The sequence below is a fragment of the Seriola aureovittata genome, chromosome 22 (genome assembly GCF_021018895.1).
Source record: "Seriola aureovittata isolate HTS-2021-v1 ecotype China chromosome 22, ASM2101889v1, whole genome shotgun sequence".
Classification (NCBI taxonomy): Eukaryota; Metazoa; Chordata; class Actinopteri; order Carangiformes; family Carangidae; genus Seriola; species Seriola aureovittata.
The window spans coordinates 8,400,222-8,422,540 of record NC_079385.1 but is presented as its reverse complement, the minus strand read 5'-3'; the positions used below and the strand labels follow the sequence as shown (position 1 = coordinate 8,422,540).

Here is a 22,319-nt window from a genome sequence, read left to right as displayed (position 1 = left end):
TTAAGTGCATGTTAACGGCGTGAGCAGCAGTCTAAAAGCATGTGCTATTTAACATCAGTTTAAGAGAGACATTAAATCCTTTACTCGTTAGGTGAAGTGGGTTAGAGCATCAATTAAGAGCCTCTAATGTAAATGTTTCTTTTAAATCGGTGACAATAAATGCACAGCAGGCAAAAGATGTATTCAAGTGTTTTTTCTTTTTTGACTTCTCCTTGTTAGATGCAAAAAAACCCAAAAGATTTTAGGAAGGAGGACCGCAGCATCTCTGGGAGATCAAAGTCGCCCTCCCTGTCTCCTCTCATTCCTGATGGGTGTAAGAGATCAGAGGCCAGATGATGCAGTCACACTATAGTGCTGCGCGCGCGCGCACACACACACACACACACACACACACACACACGCCAAATCTTATCATACTGTTACTCAGACACACACAGATGCCTGCAGACACTCACAGACATGGGCGCTGGCTTTAAGATCAAACAAAGGTGGGTAACATCAATCCATCCTACCTGTCTGCGAAATCTGTGCACAGCAGCTAGCGTGCCCGCTCGCACCACGCCACTCCCTGCCTCCTGCCGCCGCCTCCTATTCCTCCTGCTCCCCTGAGAAATACACCTCTGAAAAACTATTTAGGCGGTGCTTTGTTCTACAGCAGGCTGTACGGGCGAGGGCACTATCTAGAGACTGAAACCAGCATTTATTTTTAATAAAAGAAAATGGCAAAGAAGTGCAGAAGCCTCTGTTATGATTTGTTGTTCTGCAGAACATTTTAGCAGAGATTGTGCCACAACAGTGTCACATTCTTTCCCTTAAATACAGCACCTGCGTGTGTGCCATTCCCAGTAAAAGTACACACGAGGCTACTCACAGGATATAAAGTTACAAAAAGAACATGGAGATACATTTTTTAAAGAGAAGAAAAAAAACAACTATTTTCTCTCACTTTTCATTTCCAGCACAATGATCCAGCAGGGCAACATGCTGAATAATTAAAAATGTTTGGATTGGTTTTACACTCTTATTGAACAGAATAGTCCCAAGTAGAATATCACTTTTACCCATGAGAGGAAAACACTGGTGTCACTTCATGTTTTGCTAATCTATTATTTCTCCACTGCTTCAGGCACATCTTGTTGTGGGGAAAAAATAGTATCATGATTTCATGATGTAAATAATTCAAACTTACATTACTTTTTGCGCCCGACTGAAGTCAGTTCAATCCCTATACAGACAGACGTGTTCATCAATCCACAACATACACAGTAAACGCAGACTCTGCAGTGCTGCATGATTCAAACAGCTTTAATCTCCTTTTTACACATTAACTTTGATAACTGGCAGCAAAATCAACTGGGGTTACACAGCTGGATCAACATACCTCTGTTTGGAAATGACAGTTAACATATGAACGCTAAATTACCTTTTGATTACTTGTGCTTTAAAATGTTTCAAAGAAAAAGCCCTGGAAAGCAAGTGCATTTTTTTCCCCAATTTTTTTTTTATCTAAAAACAACAAACGGAGAGGCAAGTACAATTTTTTCTGTTGGGTTTTGGTTTTTTTTTCCTATTTTTTCATTTGTATGAGCAACCCCCTCCAAAAAAAAAATCACTTGCCCTTGGGTTGTTTTCACAGATGGAAAAAAAAAATCACTTGTCTTTCAAGGCTCCTGTAGTTCAACGTTAACATGAAGTACAATTAAAAAATACCACCAATTCCGAGAGCTTTGAGAGCTCGTCAGGATTATCATTTCAATCATAGGTCAAAATGTCAAAACTGTGTGTGATATGAAAAGTGTTGCTCATAATAACAAATCCACACAAGATTATCATCCAACTCTAGTTCTCCTCAGCTACATGGAGCGTTTTAGCCTCTTCCAGCCCATTGTTCTGGCCCAAAGTTTCACAGCTTACACTTACGTGGACACAGATCTGCACAATTCATCTGCAGCCTTTGGTTAGATAAAAAAGTGAATGTATTCCTACTTGTACCCTTGGGTGACACAGCCCAGCATGGCTGGTGGTAGCAGTACAGACATTACAGACGCATCTACTACTGCTGAAGCAGTTTGTTTGAGCATTTTAGGCCGTTTTATTAACAAACAAGTGAAGATTTTCAATGCAATGTAATTCTTCAGTGGTATACAATAATTCATTTAGTTTGGTAGTGGCAATAATTTGAGGCTGGCGATGGATAGGTAGGAGGACGTCCTATTGAAAAAGAATAACAACAAATGAACGTGAACTACTTCATTTTTGGAACTGTTAACTTAGTTCAAATTTAAAAAAAAAATGAACTATGAATGTGATCTAGTTAATTTTCATGTGGATGAACTGAACTTTGAACTAGTTCTTTTTAAGTGTGAACTGGCACAACACTGGTATCAGGGGTCATGCAGACTGCAAGTCAGTGTGTTATATCTCTTTCGCACACAACACAAATTTCCAATTTCCCCTCCTTAACCTCAGGCAAGCTGCTCCAGCTACACATGCAGCCCCAGCTGCTCCTCTGTCCTCCATGTAATGCTTTTACTTCAAAGCTAAAGTCTGCACTTTATAAAGCATCTCGGAGCAATAGTGCTGGTGTCAGTTCATTCGCTGAGGCTCCTTCACAGCGCCCTGAAAGGGAAGATTCCCAAGCAGCACCTTGAGAAGTTCTATATTCGAGTTGCCTCTGCCCTGCAGAGTTTCCAATTTGTCTGGCTTAATCATTGGCGGTTAAGCGTTCATCTGGGTGAAAGGAAGGCAGAACCAACCGCATCAGAGAGGGCAGCAAGTTTAAGGAGTGCCTGACATCAGAGGCGGTGCAGGCCACTGACAGCTGAACAGAAGCACATGGTGCCACATCTGGCTTCTAGTTTAGCGTGCAGTTCCCCTCAGTGTATCTCAGCACTATGATTATCTCTGTCCCACTGCCTTACAATGGAACAAAAGGGATTGTTGTCTAAGGATAGCTTTGGGAAACAGCATCCCTGAGATTTAACTGCTGATGAATGAGGATGAAGAGGAGAATCAGAGTCACAGTTTGATGCCTGGGAACAGAGGGCAGGGTGTCCTGGCCTGCTAGAATAAAAAGCATGTGCTATGGTGCTATAAGCTCAATGTTCTGTACATTTTCTTGCTCTGCATGCTCTTGGGTTTCCTCGGTAACCATGTTAGTGTCCTCATAGTCACCCCAACACAGCTGGACCATGTGCTCCACAGCTGAGGTTTACTGGCACAAGAAAAACCACCACAAAGTCAAGAAGAAAAGAGCAGGGTGCCCCTCCAACCACAGAGTATTTGTGCACATGCTGCTCCAGTCAGTATAAACATACGCATGGGAAATTCTGTGCATGTGGAGACACACAAACACCATCCACGTCTTGATGCACGTTTTGTGGAATCTGACTGGGGATTCACTACGCCGCACGAAAGAGGAGGCCAGCATGTGGAATAAACAATACTCTAATTTCAACGGCAGCCAAGCCCAGTGGTTAGAAGAGCTGTCTTAGAGAGGTTACAAGGTCAAGACACTGAAAATTGTAAGCAAGATCCGGAAGACCGATCTGCCTGCTCGTTGAGTATCTGTTTTCATTTTGTGAGTGCTGAAATCATTTTGGCTGCTCAGAGTCAAATGTAAAATCTTCTTGCATTTTTAAAATGGCTCTAGGCAAAATAGCACGTTTGCAGCTCTAAAAAGCAAAAACAGGTACTCTACTTGTTTGCAAGAATCTAAACTTAAATGCCTATCAAACATGTAACATATAACCTTTAAACCATACACGGCCCTTGTAGGTAATGATGTTGATATTGATACCAAACTGATGATCGACACAATGGTGAGCTGACCTTTGGTAAAAGCTGCTCATCTGTGCTCGGTTGTCACTCCTAAAGGTGCTTTATGTAAGTTTTCTCTGCTGCCAAAAATGGTTTCTTGCCGGGAGCTGTGGTGGTGGTGATAGTGGTTGCTCCAAGAGCTTCAGCCATTGTTATGTTTACAGTAGCCAGTGCTACTTCTTCAGCCTCATGTTGAACTGGACACTGCAGTCACTCACTGTCACAAAATAGTATTATGAGACGGGACGGGCCAATGCTACCTGGTTAGCATGCTAACTTTAGTAGAAGACAAGTGATAGAAATTGAAGCAAAAAGAGAGGAACCATTGGCATTGCTTTCCACCGCTGGAGACAGCTCTTGGCGAGTTTGATGCTTAACTCACAATGTCTAGAGTGGTAAGTAAACAGCTGTTAATGCTAACATCGGCTATCTAGCCATAGCAAAAAGGTACATATCGTACCTTTAAAAGAAAATTGTTATTTTCAGCCTGGGTCTTTGTCATAATTATATCCATGCCAACTCTAGAGATATGTGAGCCCCAGCAAAACAGGCACATTGGGGCTAGCTGTGTGAACTTCCAAAATCTTCATACTTCAATTTTAAATAAATAATTCAAAATGCTTTCCCCCCAGTCCTACACACATAAGCGATCTGAATTACCCATTGTAGTGAGTTAACCAGTCATGCTAACAAGAAATCTGGCTGAACGATCGTATTGAGGGAAGCAGCATGAGGCTCCGGAGGATTTCCAAATAAACTTCAATTTTACATCAATAATTTCAAATGCTCATCTCTGAGTTCAAACAAGAGTAAACACATAATGGATTAGCTATTATAACTGCATACAGAGGGATCTACTTCTGGGGCAACTTGCCAGAGATGGCCAGTGCAAAGTTAGCGTCAAGTCAGAAACACCAGGTGACTCTATAGTGGTCATGGTAACCAGTCACTCAGCATCAGCTCACTTTGTTTGATGTGTTATTTGGGAGACATTATTTTCCCATCCTCCCTGATAAAGCCTGTCAATATAGTGGAGTTAACATCCAGGGGTGAAAAGTGGAGAGGTGTGTGTGTGTGTTGGTGAGAGGGTGGGCCTGTGGTATGATTGCATCTCCGCTGCCTCACTACCAGCTCAGACAGGTCTCAACTGGATGTTCCCTCCGCCTTAATGGGCCTGTCGAGTCAAAACAGCTGACATCATCCCGCAGGAAGCTGGGAAGACTTTTTCCAAGGTGAGACCAGGGTTAGAAAAATATTCTTTGATCCAAGCGGGACCAGAAGAGATCTTACCAAAAATGCTGCTTATTCGCAAAAGATTGATTTGGTGAAGTTCAGGTGACACAGTAAAACCGTAGATTAATGTGTGTGGCTATAAAATCACGAATATAAACATGTAGATATGAAGATGTATAATATACAGCATGAGTCCCCCTGGTAAAACACTCAGATCTGGTCATGCATCACAAATGACTAAGGGAAGGGAGGAAGCCCTGAGTAAAAACAGTGAGACACTTGTCTTTCATCAATTTAAATAAGGCACATCTGTACACAGAAGTGAGCCTCTACATTTCATATGATTAGACTGCCACCGTGTGGTCAACTATGATTGCTGCAACTACACAACCTGTGCTCTAACTTCCACCTGCTAATGTAATCCACTGCACTACATTTGCTCCTGTAGAATAAACAGCACACATTGTAGAAGAAGGTATACACAGCCTGTTGGCATGGATTTACCTTAAATTTAACATAATTCACCTTTATTGAAACACCTTTGATTTTTAAAACCATAGAACAACTAAAGACAACAAGTGGTAGTTTGCGTACACCAGAGAAAAGCAACAATGACCAGCATACTGAGCATAAAATGTCTCTCTTTTTTTGTCCTTTAATCCATGACCCACTGCTGGAAAACACTGTCTTGGCAGCTTTTGTTGGTTCTAAGTGCAGCTGGTACATTAAGTGCATGTAGTCGGCAATTTTTTAAAAAAACGAGCAGCTTCAGATGTGGCAGATTTCAACAGTTCTTCCTGATTCGCTCCTCATGATCCCAGTTTTGACATCAAAGTTCCCCGTGTGGACTTGTGGTCGTCTCGGTTGCTTCTGACTCTTCTGCATGTTCTGATGAAAATTTAAGCATGTGTAAATCATAAGTAATTATATATTGAAACTAATATACTGAATTTTTATTGATAATATCTTAGGGGCACAATATACAATGTGTTGTCAATTAATTCCATATGCTGTTATGTCAAAATGTAGTAGCTAACAAAAACCTTCATTTCACCTCTGAAAAGCTTTCAGAAAGAGTAAGGCAGAAACTGTGTGAAACTAGTCCTTAAACACTAATCCTCACCTGGCTGCATCATTTGGACACACTCGTCCTCCTGCTCCTCATAGCCACTTGAACAGATGCACACGTAGCTGCCTTTATTGTTGATACACTCCTGGTGCTCCTTTGTACACACCGACTCTGACTGGGAACACTCATCGATATCTTGGAAAACATAAAACATTACACTGATGAGCCAACCAGACTAAATTTTGTTCATGTGATACAGGTTGAAACTCAAAGATGCAACAGAATTTAAAAAAGATAAGTCTGTAGTCTATCCTTTGCCAAAACCTACAGAGCCCAGCTGTAACTACTAAACCCTTTTTTTTTTAACCTTTCTTTTCCACTTATTTTTTTATTTATACATTTGTGATCTGTTTTATAGATCTCCATCCTTAATAAGATTCAATGAACATGGGGCTGAAGGTCAATAAGCAAAATATAGAATAATGCCACTCTTATCTTTAACGTCTTTAATATTTATTCTATAATGTTTTCTAAATGAATCATAAATTCTTCTAGAATTGATCAACAGTATAGAGAAGTGGAACCTTCCAAATAGTGGATTATTTCTATCATACCTGTGCAGGTGCCCTCTGCATCCTGGTACCCGCTGGCACAAGCCTGGCACTTATCAGGACCAGCTCCAGTACAGCCAGAGCAAACTTTGTCACAAGCTGTGAAGGACAAACACACACAAAAGAAACCCTTTCTAAAATATATCACAGATAAATATCACAGAGAAATCTTTCAGTGAAGTGAAACTAAATGACTTTCCCGATTTCTGAAATATGGCACATTTTATACAGTTCATAGCCCCGATAGACAAAGGTCACATCCCAAAAATAAAAAGATACTGTGAGTCCTCTTACCCTTGCAGGAGTAGGAGCCTTCTGTGTTAACACAGTATTGATCATCTTTACATGGAGAAGAGTCAGTGGAGCACTCATTCACATCTGCAACACATGAGATAGATTGCAGTGAGATGAACTCTGTCCAGAGTGTGATCTACTATGTGAATGATGTGATTAACTGATGTCTGTTTGGCAAATACAGCTGCAGGTTAGAGTATATTCATCACACATGCAATCTGCATAAATACATATACTTACAGCTTTTTTTCTGTGTAAGGATAAATGCTTTTCTGTGCAGACATTTTTCTGGCTTCAGTTTAATACATATTCAGCAATGAAACACATTTTTCTACACACGTCCACACAAATGACAAAAAACTAAAAAAATATCTTATCATTTAGTCTGCCAGTAACTTTCTAAATTAGTCTATTAACAATTTAGTCAATAAAATGTTAGGAAATAGTAGGAAAAGGAGACTTCTTCAAATGTCGTATTTTGTCAAACCAACTGTACAAAACTCAAAAGATATTCAATTTACGATGTTATAATCCAAAGAAAAACAGCAAATTCTCACAATTTCAAAGCTGGAACTTGGGAAATATTTGGCATTTCTACTTGAAAAATTACTTATATGATTAATCGATTATCGAAATGGTTGCAGATATATTTTCTGGCAATTGACTAATTGAATAATAGATCATTATTTTGGCTCTAAAAGTATAAAATATGAAAATTAAGTAAGTTTTCTGACTATTAAAGTGTTCAAGTGCAATAAAACTGTTTTATTATCAAAGACAGCTGTCATTCTAAGCATAATCATGCAGCTCTGGCTTTACCCACATATTAGAACTGTTGTTACTTTCTCCTAGATGCTCATAAATGACCACATGTAGAATTATTATTGGTACTCTTACCGACACAAGTTTCCTGCTCATCCTCCTCCCAGCCTTCCTTGCACTCATCACAGTCCTGATTGGTTGCTCCAGTGCAGGTCTTGCATGAAGCGTGGCATTCTGTATGAGGAAGTGAAGCCTGAATTCAGAATCACCACAGATTTCTCTACACATTTGTGTATGAATGTTGGCGACATGTCAGTGGCGCAGCAGCATTTCACTTGTTTCCGTGTTGTACCTGTGCAAAGGGAGAAGGTGTCGTTCCTCACTTCGTTGAAGTAGCCGTCGATGCAGTCCAGGCAGGACTCCCCTTCATAACCATGGTTACAGCTGCACTTTCCGTTCCCTCCACGAGTCCCGTCGCCATCACACATTCCATTTCCCTGACAGGGTCTCTCAGAGCTGCCCACACAGGCTTAAAAAGATAATCAGAAAGACATAAGCAACACAAAAATATCCACTTAAATAACCACTTTTAACATTGTGGCTACTTCAAGAGGTTAGTGGTCTTAGTTGTTTATAATGCTGGTATCATTTTATGTTGTGTTTCTCCTTACCATTGCAGTCAGGTCCAAACGTTCCCTTCGGACAGCACACTTTGATTGTTTCAATGCAGAACCACTTATGCAGGTCAGGATGTTTTGTTTTTCTGCGATGCAACAGGAAAAAAAGGTTTACCACATTTTACTGAAAACAAATGTTTGTACATCAATAACTCTGCAGGTGACACCTCAGCTTGCCTAATCATGCTGGAAGGGCATCAATCTGTCTTTGTGTTAAAACCCTAACAGTTTAAATCCATCCCACTTGCCAGTGACTGACCGTGCTGACATTGAAACTTTGACAATATTTGCATTAACCAACACCCACCTCTTGAACCACCAGGTCTCAAAGTGCTCTTCGTGCTCTTCGACCATGCGATTGCACTCAAAGCTGCTACTCTCACATAGCCCCTCCACAATCTCCATCAGACGAATCTCACTGTAAAAAAAGCAAAAACAGGATTGGACAAGCAGGACAGACACTGAGCAACAAATAGGACAAAGCAATAGCAGGGAATTACAAGGGAAGTGGTCCCTACACTCCTGTGATATAAAAAGAAAAAGGAAACATAGAAGATTACGTGTGTGTGTGTACGTGTGAGAATGGCTTTGAGTTTGAAAGTTTGCATAAGTCATCAGCCACTTGTCATTCAAATGCATGTGGCTTATGTAAAACTTTGATAAACTTCATGTGCAAACTGCAACAGCCTGCTGCTCTGGTGTAAAACAAACACAGCTCTAATGACATGTGCCGGTGGCAGGGTGACCTGCAGTTTGAACAGGACTGGACAGGATGCGCTGTCTCACCTCGTCTCATATTTAGACAGTTTCCTCTCCTCCCAGGCTGTGTTGCCTCCACCGAAGTTCTGCTTTGCTGTTCTGTCAAAGCCCTAAAACACAAAAACAAAGTTGTTTTTCTACAGAAAGAAAACATGGGAGGGACTGGAATAAGTTAAAGACATTTCGGGCATTTGGCACCATCTAAAGTAGCAGGGTACCTTCAATATTTTGGGGTAACACGTATATTCATATCAGTAAAAAGAAAAACAACAAAAAGAAGCCCACAAACAACACAAATGTTCTCACACCTTGCTGAAGTTATCCGTGATTTGCTGGCAGGTGGTACAGGCGCTTTTTAAATCCCTCTTGGCGTCGGTGACTTGAAAAAGTAAGACAAGAGTTACACAAGACAAAAGCCGCAGTAGCCGCAGCTCTGGACCGGTGGACAGCATCTCATCCAATCACTTCAGACCCACTTTCATATCACAACACACGCTTCAGCCACTTGCAGGCAAGCTTCTCACTAATACTAAAGTCTTGCACGGTCCGGACACATCTAAATGAGCTATTGTTAACATTAAATATAAGTTAGCGTTGTCTATGCAAAGCACAAGAAAGTAGTATTTACATGCTGGTTGTGGGGGAAAAAAACGGTACGGTTCTAGTTTTCCGCTTCAGCTTCTCGGTCGAATTGTGGCTTGCGCTGAATGGCTCTCCCTGCCTGTCAATCAAATTTGAAACCAATCACAAGCCGCCACGCGCGGGACAAAAAGATCCTTCCGCACGTGGAAAATTAAGAAAACCTAGTTGTAGCATTAAAAATATATTTGTTTTTTCTTTAGGGTGAAGAATTTGGTTGGATTTATTAACCATACCTTTATATCGTTACTACAAAAATTGTTTTTATATTTTTAGCGATATGAAAACATGTCGTGACGATCACTTCCTGTGGTGACCGGAAGTGAAAACAGTCTTTCAGCTGTCATGGCTGAAAAGAGGAATGTTTTTGGGCTGCCACTGCTCTTCTTATTAATTTCTGTGGCTCTTTTGCATTTATTCATTTGTCCTTTTACTAAGGTTGAGGAAAGCTTTAACTTACAGGCAGCCCACGACATTTTGTATCACAGACTTGACTTTGACAAGGTAAGCAGGTGTTACAGATTCAGGTAATAGATGTGCTAACAAGCTAACTGTGCACAGCATCAGTGAATTAAATCATTTTTTAATACATTACACAAACCATACAGACAACACTTACGTTAACACAGTTACTGCTTACATATATTTTTCTGAGTTGTAGAGGAGGGAAGTGCTTGAATATTAAAAAGCATAATTGTGCAAATTGAAGCCAAAAGTCTTTGGTAAATTCATACCTAATACAAAAATGAATAAGATTACAAAATAAGTATGAGGAAGTATGTACTGTTTGAGAAGTAAAAGTTGAATTTGTGCTGATAAATAATAACCATACTGCTTTCAAAAGATGTGTGCTTTATCATCAGCAAATTAGCAAACGGATTGATTCCATGATCAAAATAAAAATTGGAGTGAAATTTATTTGTATTGCCCCAAGTCATACATTTAAGTGGTTTTACAGAACCATTATTATTTAATTCATATATGATACTACATACTGCTGTACCTACCTGTTATGTATCGTACATGTTCTCTAAAACAGATATTTATCATAATTTTCTACACAATACCATAAGAATTAAGAAAATAATTGACATCTCGTCCCAGGGTCCATTTAGTAACTCTTTTGGAGCTTTTGATCATGTCACATAACATGCACTTCATCAGCAGGTGGAGTTTACCCATTTGCCTGGACAAAAAGCTGAAGTCTACATTTCTGGTTGAATTCCACCTCTTGCTTAACATCATGTGATATTTAAAAACTGAATTGAAAATATATATTACTGTATGATATTCTGGCTGCATTAGTGTTGTTGAGCTCCAATAAAAAGCTTGTGCTGTCTTTCAGTATGACCATCATGATTTTCCTGGCGTGGTGCCACGGTCTTTCCTTGGCCCCCTTTTTCTCTCCATACTCTCCTCCCCTGTTGTGTTTCTGTCCTCACTGCTGGATGCACCGAAATTTTACACACAGCTGATAGGTAAATCACGAACATCTCACTAATTGTCATTTTTAAAGTAATTGATACTCTATGTTACAATAAATGTTACTTCTTGGGTTTTAAACTGTTTAAATGTGTTCTTTTGATGTGTTTTGTGCAGTCCGAGCATCTCTGGGAGTTTGTGTTGTCGGTGCGCTATGGCACATGCAGAGAGAGGTGAGGAGGCAGTTTGGCTCTACAGTTGCAGGGCTCTTCTGTCTGACCTGTGCTTCACAGTTTCACCTAATGTTCTACAGCACCAGGACACTCCCAAATGTATTTGCACTACCAATAGGTAAGATGCACCGGTAATAATAATCTCAAATCTCAAACTTTTATTTTTCCGTTTTCCTGAATTAGTGAGTAAATCTACAAGTGATGACAGTAAATTTCTCTTCCCAGTTCTTTTAGCATTCACATCTTGGATGGCTCAGAAATACGGCCGTTTCATCAGCCTTTCAGCTTTAGTCATCATTGTGTTCCGGTCAGAGCTCTGCATTTTCATGGGTCTCATGTTGCTGATGTCACTGCTGAGCAGGAAGCTGGGATTGCTGCAACTGCTTTACTATGCTGTTCCAGCTGGGATCTTGTCACTGGGTGAGTGGTGAATGTACAGTATATAAATAATACATTGCCTAAATAGAACATGTGCATGTGCAGCTTTTTTAGATTCCTTTTGTCTTTTGCAGCTCTGACAGTAGCTGTTGACACCTTCTTTTGGAGAGAGTTTCTGTGGCCTGAAGGTCAGGTTTTGTGGTACAACACTATTCTCAACAAAAGCTCCAACTGGGGAATATCCTTTCATTTACTCCTGTACATTTCCTTGTTTAGGTAGAAGGGTACTCAGAGAGCGCAGACCTCTGCAAAGGGCAATATCAAACAGCATACACCAGACGTCACAGAACAAAATTCATAGTAAATGATATGGATCTGCCCCAAAATTGAATGGGCTTTTCCCTGACCCATGTCCCATCCCTCCACCGAATTCCTGCTGAAGAATAAACAGACACGGGTGAAAAAACATAACCCTGTTGGCAGAAGCAACTATCTGAAGCCTAGCTATCACTTCTACTTTTACTTTTTGTTTAATTTATCGTCAGGGATAATCTCCACCCCCACAGTTTTCCTTGACTCCTCTCCCCAGTAAACCTCCCCCTTTCTCTGGTACTTTTACTCTGCGGTTCCCCGTGCCGTGGGCTGCACGCTGCTCTTTGTCCCCCTTGGTCTTCTTGACAGGCGGATGAGGCTGCTGCTGCTGCCCACAGTGGGCTTCATCCTCATCTACTCGCTGCTGCCCCACAAGGAGCTGCGCTTCATCATCTACACTTTCCCCGTGCTCAGTTTGGTGGCTGCCCGAGGCTGTTCTTTCATGTAAGTCAAAACATAAAACCCCAGTGTTTACAGTAAAACACATTAACCAGTCACTTCTCTCACTTCACAACAAATATGTTGTTTAGAATACAAAATAATAAACACAACTTGCACAACACTCTTGCTCTTGAAGTGGATACTGAGCGGCTATTTATAGGCGTTAATACCAGTGCAAAGCTTAGAGAGACATTTACTGTGAGCAGTGTCACATTCTAACCATTTGAGAGTGTAACTGCTCTTGTTCCTCATTTCTTGTTTTCTTCCTGTGTGCTTTAGTTTGTGCAACTACCAGAAATCCTGGATGTATAAACTGGGCTCTGCGGTTGTGGTTGGCCAGCTGTTGATCAACACATCATACTCTAGTATTTGTCTTTATGTTTCCCACCACAACTACCCAGGGGGACTCGGGATGCAGGAACTACACAGGCGGCTGCCAGCCACCACAGGTCGGCACCACTTTTAACCAATTTGTATTTGCAGGAAGTTTGAAATCTGAGGCATAATTATCAGAGTATACGATCTTGGTGATACCTCTTAGATTACTTTTCAGTTTTATTCAGCTTATTAATTTGCACAAGGTCTAAGACAAACAATACTGTGTAGGAGAAAATGAAGAATTCTGCCTTTTTTTTTTTAACCTGATTTGAGTAATTATTCAAAATACTGTATAATCACTGCCATTAAAAACATTGTTACACTGTTCTTTTAGATGTTTTTGTTCATATTGACACTTACGCTGCTGAAACTGGAGTATCACGCTTCTTAGAGCAAAACAGAAACTGGAGGTCAGTGTATATTGTATTATTTTGAACTAAAGTCTGTCAAATTTAATGTGTCCAACAGTGACATTTAAGGTTGTGTAATGTTTTAACTTACTTTTTCTTTTAACAGATATGACAAACGGGAGGACATGAGCCCCACAAATCCTGAAGTCAAAATGTATTCACACATGCTAATGGAGGCTAATGTTACCAAGATACAGCTACTCAAGGACACTCACCAGCCTCTGGCCTTTATAGAGGGTTACAGCAGCATTGCCTTCAACATGTTTCACTTCCCTCCTGTCAGTGTGCGACTGGAGAGAAAAACTGTGCTGATGGAGAGAAAGACTGAAGCCTCTCCTCAAAAAGAGCGACTGTAATGGGAATGTGTTGGATTAAGGAATTAAATTCTTATTGTGACCAAAAATGTGACCAAAGGTGAAGCTGGAAACACCAGTGTTCTCACAGGTTATAATGGTATAGATGGGAGTGTTAAGGGTATTTCTCCAGGTGTGAAAAACAAATCTATCATCCGTCACGTTTCACCACAGATGAACAGCCAACATGTGCTACCGCAGCATGTAAACATGTTGTATTTAAACAATAATACCTTCATTCATCTTTGCTGATGTGTAAAATGTTAAACCAGTTCAAAAGTTTTTCTATTCTACTGTTAATACAGGTATTGGAGTTGTAATGCTCATGAAAAAAAACCAAACATTTTCTTTCACATAAAACTATGTTATCTTCTTAAACCTCTGAAAACAGCTCTGTATTCTTTACTTCGGAATGTGATTTGTACGTTATGTATATTTTTTAGATGAATAAAGCTGAATGTGAACAGGGGGCAAAACATTTGAAACAAAAACAAGAACCTCTGCAATATTGCATAAGGAAAACCTTTATTTACAAATGACCACAAAATTTACATGGTTCCAGTCTCAATGCTCAAACATTTATCAAATTAGGTTCAGAAGTCATTTAATATAAAAATGTACAGTACATTGTTTTACTCAATAATAAACCCATAATTTAATCCCCTGGACATAAACTTAAATTGTGCTTAAGAGACAAATTGTATATTCCAAACAAACTCCTTACTCTGAAAATACAGCAATATTATACATGATCTTATTAAAAACATTTCAGCAAGTAAAAAAAAAAATCTATTTCTAAATGACAGTACCATGAGCCACGAATTCACAATGAAAATTAAATAACATTAACTTAAAACATCTTTCAGTCACAGCATTTATTTTTGGGCAATGTTTTCATTCAGAAAACAACTCTGCATCTATCTTTTAATCCATAAGAATCAAAAAGCATCCTGACGTGATCTGCGCAATTTAACAAAATATGTACAGCATTTTTGACCTGAAGTAGTTTTGGATAAGGCACAAGGAGAGAGTAGACACAGAAAACAGAAACATCGATTTACAAGCAAACACATTATCACCAACCCCTACAGCTAGAAAAACCCTCCCTCCCTGATACACTTCTGACTGAGACTTATCATCACAACAGCTCCAAAGTGTTTTAACAGTAGTACACAGAATACAATAAAACCTCAATCTGGCCTTTGCATTGAGACTCAATCAGTGTATAAATTGATATTTTACAATTTGCCCAACAGAAACCCCCCATTTCACAGCTATGCAACTTGGTCCTTGATAAAGGGTTTTCAGAGTAATGCTCAATATTTATCAGTACTGAAAATAAATCAAAGGGAGGTTGACCTTGAGGAACAGCAGACCCTCCATGTTTTCCAGTAAAGGTCTGGGCTGATTTAGCGCACAGTTGACACTAGCTGTGCTGAAGAGTGTCTCTGCTGGGATGATGCTGGGAGGGCAGCCCACATACCGGGCAGCTACTTTGGCAAGATCAGGCCACAGGAACTTTTTCAGGTTCCAATAGTCGAGGGGGTCACAGCTTTGATCAAGTATGTCTTCCTCGAGGTACTCCAGCACTGCCAGCTCTGAGGACTTTGGCTTCTCCTCTTGTTTTATCTTTTGCCTGATGTCAGCCATTAGGGACCAGAGGTTGTCCTTGTTTGAGTGGGAGGTGTTGGGTGATGCGGGGGCCTCGTTGCAGCCGTTGGGCAGCGGAGACTTAACTGCAACTGAGGTAGAAGAGGACAAGTCCAGCTCCCGGATTAGATCTTGTTTACATTGCTCAGCTTCTTCCTCTGTGAACAAAGACGTCTTGTATCGTGGGTCCAGCATGGTTGCCCACGTGTATCGTGGGTCATGCAGAGTTGCTGACATCCTGCTCACCATGGCTTCCTTTAGGGACTTGAGCATGTTGTCTATGCCCACGGTCTCATCAAACAGCAGGTCTATCTTTCTGTTGAGGATGTGAATGAGTGGTATCACTTGTCCCAGAGTGGCAGTGCGGTTGCTCATCTCCCTGCAGGCGACTTCGAAAGGTTTCAGTGCATTGCAGACCGACAGCATCACCTCCCACTGATCGCAGCTGATCATTTCCCTGAAATTGCACTCGATCGACATCTCGTCGATGGCTTTCTTCTGCTCCACCAGCCGCTCCAACATGAAAAAGGAGGTCCTCCATTTAGAAGGAACATCCTGAATCAGTTGGTTTTCTGGCAGCTGGTGGACCCTCTGGAGTTCAGCCAGTTTCTCCTTGGCCTTTGCTGAGCGGTGCACACGTTCACAGATCTTTCGTGCAATACTCAGAAGGTTCTGAACCATTCTCTGGCTCTTTATGGCTTCGCTAACGATGAGGTCTATAGTGTGTCCAAAACACTGCATGGTGACATGGCCATGTTCCTCCAAGGTGTTTCTGATGGTATTGTTATCAGTTACAGTGAAACCCTTTTTCAGCCCTGATGAGGTGATCCAAGAATCCCACAGATACTCAAGCTGCTTTGGGATGTCATGCATATCGTGATCACAGTCTATTTGTGAGACACTTAGAAGAGCGGAGCAGTGAAAGTCCTGACCTTGAGGTCTGACACTTGACTCGTACGTCGCCCAGTGGGCAGTAAGGGTAAGGTATTCCCTTGTCTGGCTACTGACCCAAATACTTGTTGTGAAGTGGACGACACCACCTTCAGCCTCTTTCAGGTGGGTCAGCACAACATCCTTCACCCTTTCGTACATATCTGGTATGGCAGTGCTGGTAAAGTAAGAAGAAGGTGGTAGAGAATACTGAGGCTGGAGGTACTCTAGCAGTCTGTTCAGTCCAGCATTCTCCACCATCGCTGATGGCTGAAGATCCAATGCGAGCATTTCTGCGATAAGTTTGGTGATTTTTTTGGCAACCGGGTGTTGTTCATCAAACCTCTCATGGTTCTGTTCCGTTGCATAAACAGAAGTGTCCATGAGCTCTTGTTTAACATGAATTTCAGCAGACGGCACATCACCTGAGATAGTATTGTTACTTTCAAGAACGTGTCCATGAAACCTCTGCATGTGCCTGAAAAGGCAGCTTGTGCCGAGGTTTGTAGTCTTTTTGCCTCTGCTAATTGTGCGGCTACAGTGCAAACAAACCACCTTTGTGGGGTCAGCAGGTGAAATGGAGAAATGGTTCCACAGTTTTGACGTCTTTTTACTGAAAACAGGCAGGGTTTGTGGCTTTTTCTCACTGGCCGGGCTGTCAGTTTCTTTGGTTGAAACTGCGTCTGCTGCAGTGAGATTGGTGTAGGGATGAGGGGAGGAGGATTCCTTCTCATCTGTGCTTTTTTGGTTTTTGAGGACGTCTGGGTGGCGTCTCATAAGATGCCTCATCAGACAGCTTGTACCAAAGTCGCCCCGTTTACCCCGACTGATGACGCATGGACAGTAACGGCACAGTGCTTTTAACTGGTCAACTGGTGACACTATGAAATGGTGCCACACTTCAGATTTCACCCGTTTCATTATCTTCTTGTTCTGCTGGAAAACTGAATGATCCTGATTGAGGCTGGGGCCCTCTGAGAGGTTGCATGGTGAGGAAGTCAGGGGTGTATCCTCTCCCTGAGATTTGAGGGAGAGATTGAGAGAGGACTCCTGCCCTGAGTGTTGCATCATCTCCTCAGATTCCTCTTTTATATCCATATTTTCCTCCACGCTTTGGGGCAATTCATCTGATATGGGTTCTGGTGAGGATGGAAGCAGGGGTGATTCTTTTTTTACTTCCAATGGATCCTGTACTTGTGTGCGGGACAAGAAGGAGGGCGGGTTTGTATATGGTGGGGGAATGTGATTGCCCTGTCCATTTTCCTCAATGACAACCTCTTTGTGGGCCCTCCACATATGACGAATAAGACAGCTTGTCCCTAGATCTTTCCCATTTTTACCCCTACTGAATTCATTCATGCAATGGATACACACTGCTTTGGAATTGTCAGCAGGTGACAGGTAGAAGTGTTTCCATACAGCAGATCTCCGACGGGAACTAGAGCTTTTTGGGGTCCCGGGAAGGCGCTCGGGCCCTCCGTCTGACATGTCTTCAAGGTTGTTTTCATTGGAATGTGAGGATGAGAGCATGCTACCAACAGTGTCAGTGATGGCATACTGTTCTTGTTTTGGTTCAACTTTGGGTAACACTTCTTTGGATGACAAGTCTGAATTTTCAGCTGAGGAGGTGGACGGTGAAGTGTTCTTTGAGGCAGAAGTAGTGACACTATTTGTCAAGTCTCCATTTTTTGGTGAGCTTGGGGAGGGAGGTATCATAGATGAGGCAAGAGAGCTATTCAGATTATTTGAGGATGCATCTGCTCCGTCATGTAAAAGCACAGTGGGGTGAGCCCTTCGTACGTGCCTCATTAAACAACTTGTACTGAGGTCTTTCTCATTCTTACCTCGACTGAACTCTTTCATGCAGTATAAACAGATTGCTTTGGTACTGTCTCGTGGTGATATGCAGAAGTGATTCCACGCGGGAGATTTTTTCCTCGGGTTGGTATGACTCCTCATAGATGACAAAAGGCTCTGAGTGACAGCGTCCATGGCAACATCATAAAGGGTGCTTGTGTATCCACTTAGTAAATTAGTATACTCATCACCATCTTTTGTTACAAAAGGGCCAATTGAGCTACCAAATGCTAGCCTTTCATCTTCTTGTGTCTCCTCCTTTATTCCATTTTCATCCCCAATCTCCATTTCGATATGTTGACTTGCTTCATTACTATTTTCATAGTTAACATTCTCTGTGTTTTCCTCAGTATCAGTGTGGCCAATTGAGCTACTAAATGCTAGCCTTTCATCTTCTTGTGTTTCCTCCTTTATTCCATTTTCATCCCCAATGTCTGCTCTGCTATATTGACTTGCTTCATTAATATTTTCATAGTTATCATTCTCTGTGTTTTCCTCAGCATCACTGTGTAGGCATTTGTTTGAAAGAGTGGGGGAAGCTGGATCAGTTTCTTTTGCTTCATCTGACTCCAACAGTGAATCACCCTGAGAAGATAAATGGGGAGAAGGGGGAGAGTCTTTATCCAGTGTAATTGAGGAGCAAGCAGGTGACTTTGCATCGGCAGTCTCATGAGGGTTAATGCTGTAGGATTTGAACACATAGCCATCTTGGCCCTCAATTTTCAGACAGGTTGCTTTTGCCTCTCTTTTTTTACTTTCTATTGAGCCATTAGGGTCACTGACCATATCCTCACTCATGTGAGAGACCTCTTCCTCCCCATCCATGGCAGCAGCCCAAGGGTTTCTGTAGAATAGTCAGGTCTGCTTTGTCAAACGTAATCACTTATTTCAGGTGTAGTCATCGATCCAGCACCTCTCAAGCAGGTGTTGTAATGTGTGTGTGGCTCTCCAGGACACAGGGTGCCTGCTTGTCCCTCTCCATTTATGACTGAAGTGGTTCCACCTCTCCACCCGCAACCTAGAGAGAGGGAGAGAGAAAAACCAAAGAGTACTGTAAAGAAATACGAAGATTCCAATAAACAGGTAATACAGGTATCCTGTAAAAGTCCTGTACATGACATGTTCCATTTTTATTTTCTAAAACTGATAGACCCTAACACAGCAAACAAATGTACTAGAATTATTATGGTTACTAAAATATCTTAAATATTTATTCTGTTCAGTTATGACTTTTACACATTTGAGTTTTGTGGTTTTAGCTGTATGCTCTGCCACGCTGGTAACTTTCTGATCACATTTAATGTATGCTAATGCCTAATTCTACAGTAGACCTAAGCACAACTGAAGATGTGCCACAATTCCTCATTCATGCTGCTTAAATTTTAAGTACAATAAGTGTACATGTATATTGTCTTGTATAGATGTTTTTATTACATCATAAAAACTGATATCACTAATCATTGAAATCAGCTGGGGGCAGTGTTTGGTTGAAAAAGAAACATAGGTATACAGTTTTCAGTGACTCACATTGTTACAGACTTCTACCATTTTTTGTTTTAGATAAGTGACTAATATTTAGTCTACCCTCATCTATAAAAAGGGGTGAACAAAACATTAGAAATACCCAATTATAACGATACATTTCATCTATGCTTCAAACCACAGCCTCCAAAATGGCCATTGTGTTGAATGAACAGTTCAAAAACTGACCTTAATAGCCCCCATGAAAGTAGGATTTATTGCAGGGCTGTTGAATTAGACTGCATCAGTGTTAGCTAGGTATACACAATAAACTGGTAACTGGGGAAATATGGTGTGTATTTTGTTACCAAATCTCTCTGTGTCCTGATCACAAGTACACCACCGACTGTGGTCGACACCGAGGTCAAATGTGGTCTGTTAAGCATAACTAGTGCCTCATTTTGGACTGAGTGTCAAAGGTATGTGCCATAATCTTCCTTATAATGCCAGTAAGTACTGTTTTACTGTGGACCCATGCCATCAACATCAAGCATACATACATTCAGCATACAAGAAATAGTAATATTAAGACAACACTCTTAAAAACAAAAATGTGTTTTTTTTTCTAAACAGGACATGATAACATTGCACAAGATATAGTATGTGTACATGCAAGACACATCAGCTCCGAGAACATTAGCCTAAGTACACAAGTACCACTCAAATACAAACCGGACTAACTTGTAGCAAAATAATAATAAATAATCAAAAATTACCGTTCATTCGACTCAATCTAACCATATGAATGTGACCAAGATAAACAATTGTATTCTTGATTAATAATACATGATCTCATTTAAGTCGACGACCAAAAAAACAAGCAGCGTTGAGCCATTTCCTAAGTGATCAGTGACAGCCAGTTTTTCCGGGTTTGGCTTAAGTGCTAGGCAGGAAGATGCGAGAGGACAGCAAAAAATAGCCAACGCTGACTAGCTTTCATCTTGACGTAACACACCAAGTTGTAAATGGGTATCGACACACCGGCTTTCGGCTTACCCCCATTGAAACAAACAGCACAACCCCCCCGAAACTTGTGCGACCTTCATACCAATAAATATTTGACGTTATAATAAAACACTGCGGGCAGTTACGCTACATCATCAGTAAACACCACGGTGGCTATCCTGAAGCTAACTAGATTAGCCGTAAGGCTAATAAACACATAAAAACAACACACAGGTACAACACTTCTGTCACATGGATTTGTAGCACAAATATTAGAGCCAATACAACTTCTACAACTACGCCATTAACGTTAAAATGACTTGAAAAAGGCGCTTAATAAATTTCGGACCACACCACGACTGCTAGCTGGTTAGCTGCCAGCTAGGCCACACACAGGACATACTAGCTAACCTGGCGAGGCAGAACCCAGCCGTGGCAACACACGAACCACACGGGATCCGAATCAGACCAGCACTCACCACGACGTACTGATCGCATTAAACCCTCCCCGGACACGTACATGAGCTCAGCGTACTTACTGTGAAGTATTACAGCGTGATCACTGGGTTTCGGCTCCTAAACAGTTAAATATGACACATTTGATTGATCCGGAGGGGGGTTCACTTTGTTGCTTTTGTCTCCTGGTTTGCTAGCAGTTCACGTTCGGCCGAAGCAGCTCCACACAGCGTCGGACGGAAGGAACATGTTTTAATGATGTCACCGGGCGCAAGGTCTCCAGTATGGCGGGGTGGGTGGGGGGTATTAAATTTAAGCAATATGTCACACAACACCGTGCTTACTTTAATTTGATTTGTCACTTTTTTTTATTTGTTAAAGATGCCACTAATATTAAAATGACAGATTGAGTAGTCATTTGTGATTTGTTACAAGTATATAACAAGCGAGAGAATGGTATATTAACTGTAACGGTTAACATCCAATCATTTTACATTATGTAACTTTGTACCCCATTAATAATAATAACAATTATGACAATAATAATAATAATAACAATAATAATAATAATAACAAATATAATTATTATTTTATGACTTGGTTCTTGGAAATTTGCTCTTGCTAGTGGTTGTTTCGGTTTCCATGTTGGTCGAAATACATTTATTTCGGCTACGACTTAAACGTATAAAGAAAAAAAGAGTGACTGTTCGTTTAATTAAACGAACAAAAACCATAGCAACAGATCAGGTAACGTGTGACAACGAAATAATTATTGCTCAGTGGATCAATGACTCCTCTGTGTTGCATTCACGGTCATTCTTAGTCATAGGTTTAGAGTTGACCATATATGTGATTTTATCCACACTATACGTTATTACTGGTCTGAACGAACGGGGTCTCTTGACCTCAAGGACAGCGACTGGGGCGAACTGGTCACCTGGGTGCGGTATAGCAGTGGTTTGTTGTTCTGCCTGTGTCCTGACTGTCCTCTGTATCTAGAGTAGAAATGCTGATTCAAATCCCCCACAGCCTGACAGATAAATATGTCAGTTAGAAACTCTTATCCATTGGTTATGACTAAACACCCCGGTCCGGAGAGCCATTACAGAG

The 22,319-nt window shown here is 41.1% G+C and overlaps 3 protein-coding genes across 4 annotated transcripts; 1 reads left to right on the top strand and 2 right to left on the bottom strand.

The window, feature by feature from the left end:
• Window positions 1–5,551: 5,551 nt before the first annotated feature.
• creld2 (cysteine-rich with EGF-like domains 2) lies at window positions 5,552–9,846 on the bottom strand. The gene is made up of 10 exons (XM_056367021.1): window positions 9,533–9,846; window positions 9,252–9,334; window positions 8,773–8,883; window positions 8,460–8,551; window positions 8,141–8,317; window positions 7,924–8,022; window positions 7,027–7,110; window positions 6,736–6,831; window positions 6,176–6,316; window positions 5,552–5,940 (listed from the first exon to the last, which is right to left on the bottom strand). The coding sequence occupies exons 1-10, from the start codon at window positions 9,674–9,676 to the stop codon at window positions 5,882–5,884; spliced, it is 1,086 nt and encodes a 361-aa protein (XP_056222996.1). The 5' UTR covers window positions 9,677–9,846; the 3' UTR covers window positions 5,552–5,881.
• Window positions 9,847–10,193: 347 nt separating this feature from the next.
• Window positions 10,194–14,314, top strand: alg12 (ALG12 alpha-1,6-mannosyltransferase). The gene is made up of 9 exons (XM_056367664.1): window positions 10,194–10,367; window positions 11,209–11,341; window positions 11,463–11,636; window positions 11,744–11,938; window positions 12,031–12,135; window positions 12,490–12,712; window positions 12,989–13,158; window positions 13,422–13,497; window positions 13,604–14,314. Exons 1-9 carry the CDS (start codon window positions 10,209–10,211, stop codon window positions 13,851–13,853), a joined length of 1,485 nt encoding a protein of 494 aa, XP_056223639.1. The 5' UTR covers window positions 10,194–10,208; the 3' UTR covers window positions 13,854–14,314.
• Window positions 14,315–14,349: 35 nt separating this feature from the next.
• Window positions 14,350–21,465, bottom strand: zbed4 (zinc finger, BED-type containing 4). 2 transcript variants are annotated; one of them, XM_056367663.1, is made up of 3 exons: window positions 21,293–21,465; window positions 19,071–19,305; window positions 14,350–18,872 (listed from the first exon to the last, which is right to left on the bottom strand). In XM_056367663.1, the coding sequence occupies exons 2-3, from the start codon at window positions 19,110–19,112 to the stop codon at window positions 15,177–15,179; spliced, it is 3,738 nt and encodes a 1,245-aa protein (XP_056223638.1). In that variant the 5' UTR covers window positions 19,113–19,305; window positions 21,293–21,465; the 3' UTR covers window positions 14,350–15,176. The 2 variants fall into 2 exon arrangements, with proteins under 2 accessions (XP_056223638.1, XP_056223637.1); XM_056367662.1 differs by having other exon boundaries at window positions 14,350–19,305.
• Window positions 21,466–22,319: the final 854 nt, after the last annotated feature.

What these genes read in the sequence shown, in the direction of transcription:
- creld2 (XM_056367021.1), bottom strand. Translation starts at nt 9,676, where the DNA reads ATGCTGTCCACCGGTCCAGAGCTGCGGCTACTGCGGCTTTTGTCTTGT. An exon ending in CTGTCTAAATATGAGACGAG is followed by an intron (nt 8,884 to 9,251) that starts GTGAGACAGCGC and finishes CTTTTTTTACAG; the next exon opens with TGAGATTCGTCTGATGGAGA. An exon ending in CACCTTCTCCCTTTGCACAG is followed by an intron (nt 8,023 to 8,140) that starts GTACAACACGGA and finishes TTCCTCATACAG; the next exon opens with AATGCCACGCTTCATGCAAG.
- alg12 (XM_056367664.1), top strand. Translation starts at nt 10,209, where the DNA reads ATGGCTGAAAAGAGGAATGTTTTTGGGCTGCCACTGCTCTTCTTATTA. An exon ending in AGCTGGGATCTTGTCACTGG is followed by an intron (nt 11,939 to 12,030) that starts GTGAGTGGTGAA and finishes TGTCTTTTGCAG; the next exon opens with CTCTGACAGTAGCTGTTGAC. An exon ending in GAGCAAAACAGAAACTGGAG is followed by an intron (nt 13,498 to 13,603) that starts GTCAGTGTATAT and finishes TTCTTTTAACAG; the next exon opens with ATATGACAAACGGGAGGACA.
- zbed4 (XM_056367662.1), bottom strand. Translation starts at nt 19,112, where the DNA reads ATGGATGGGGAGGAAGAGGTCTCTCACATGAGTGAGGATATGGTCAGT.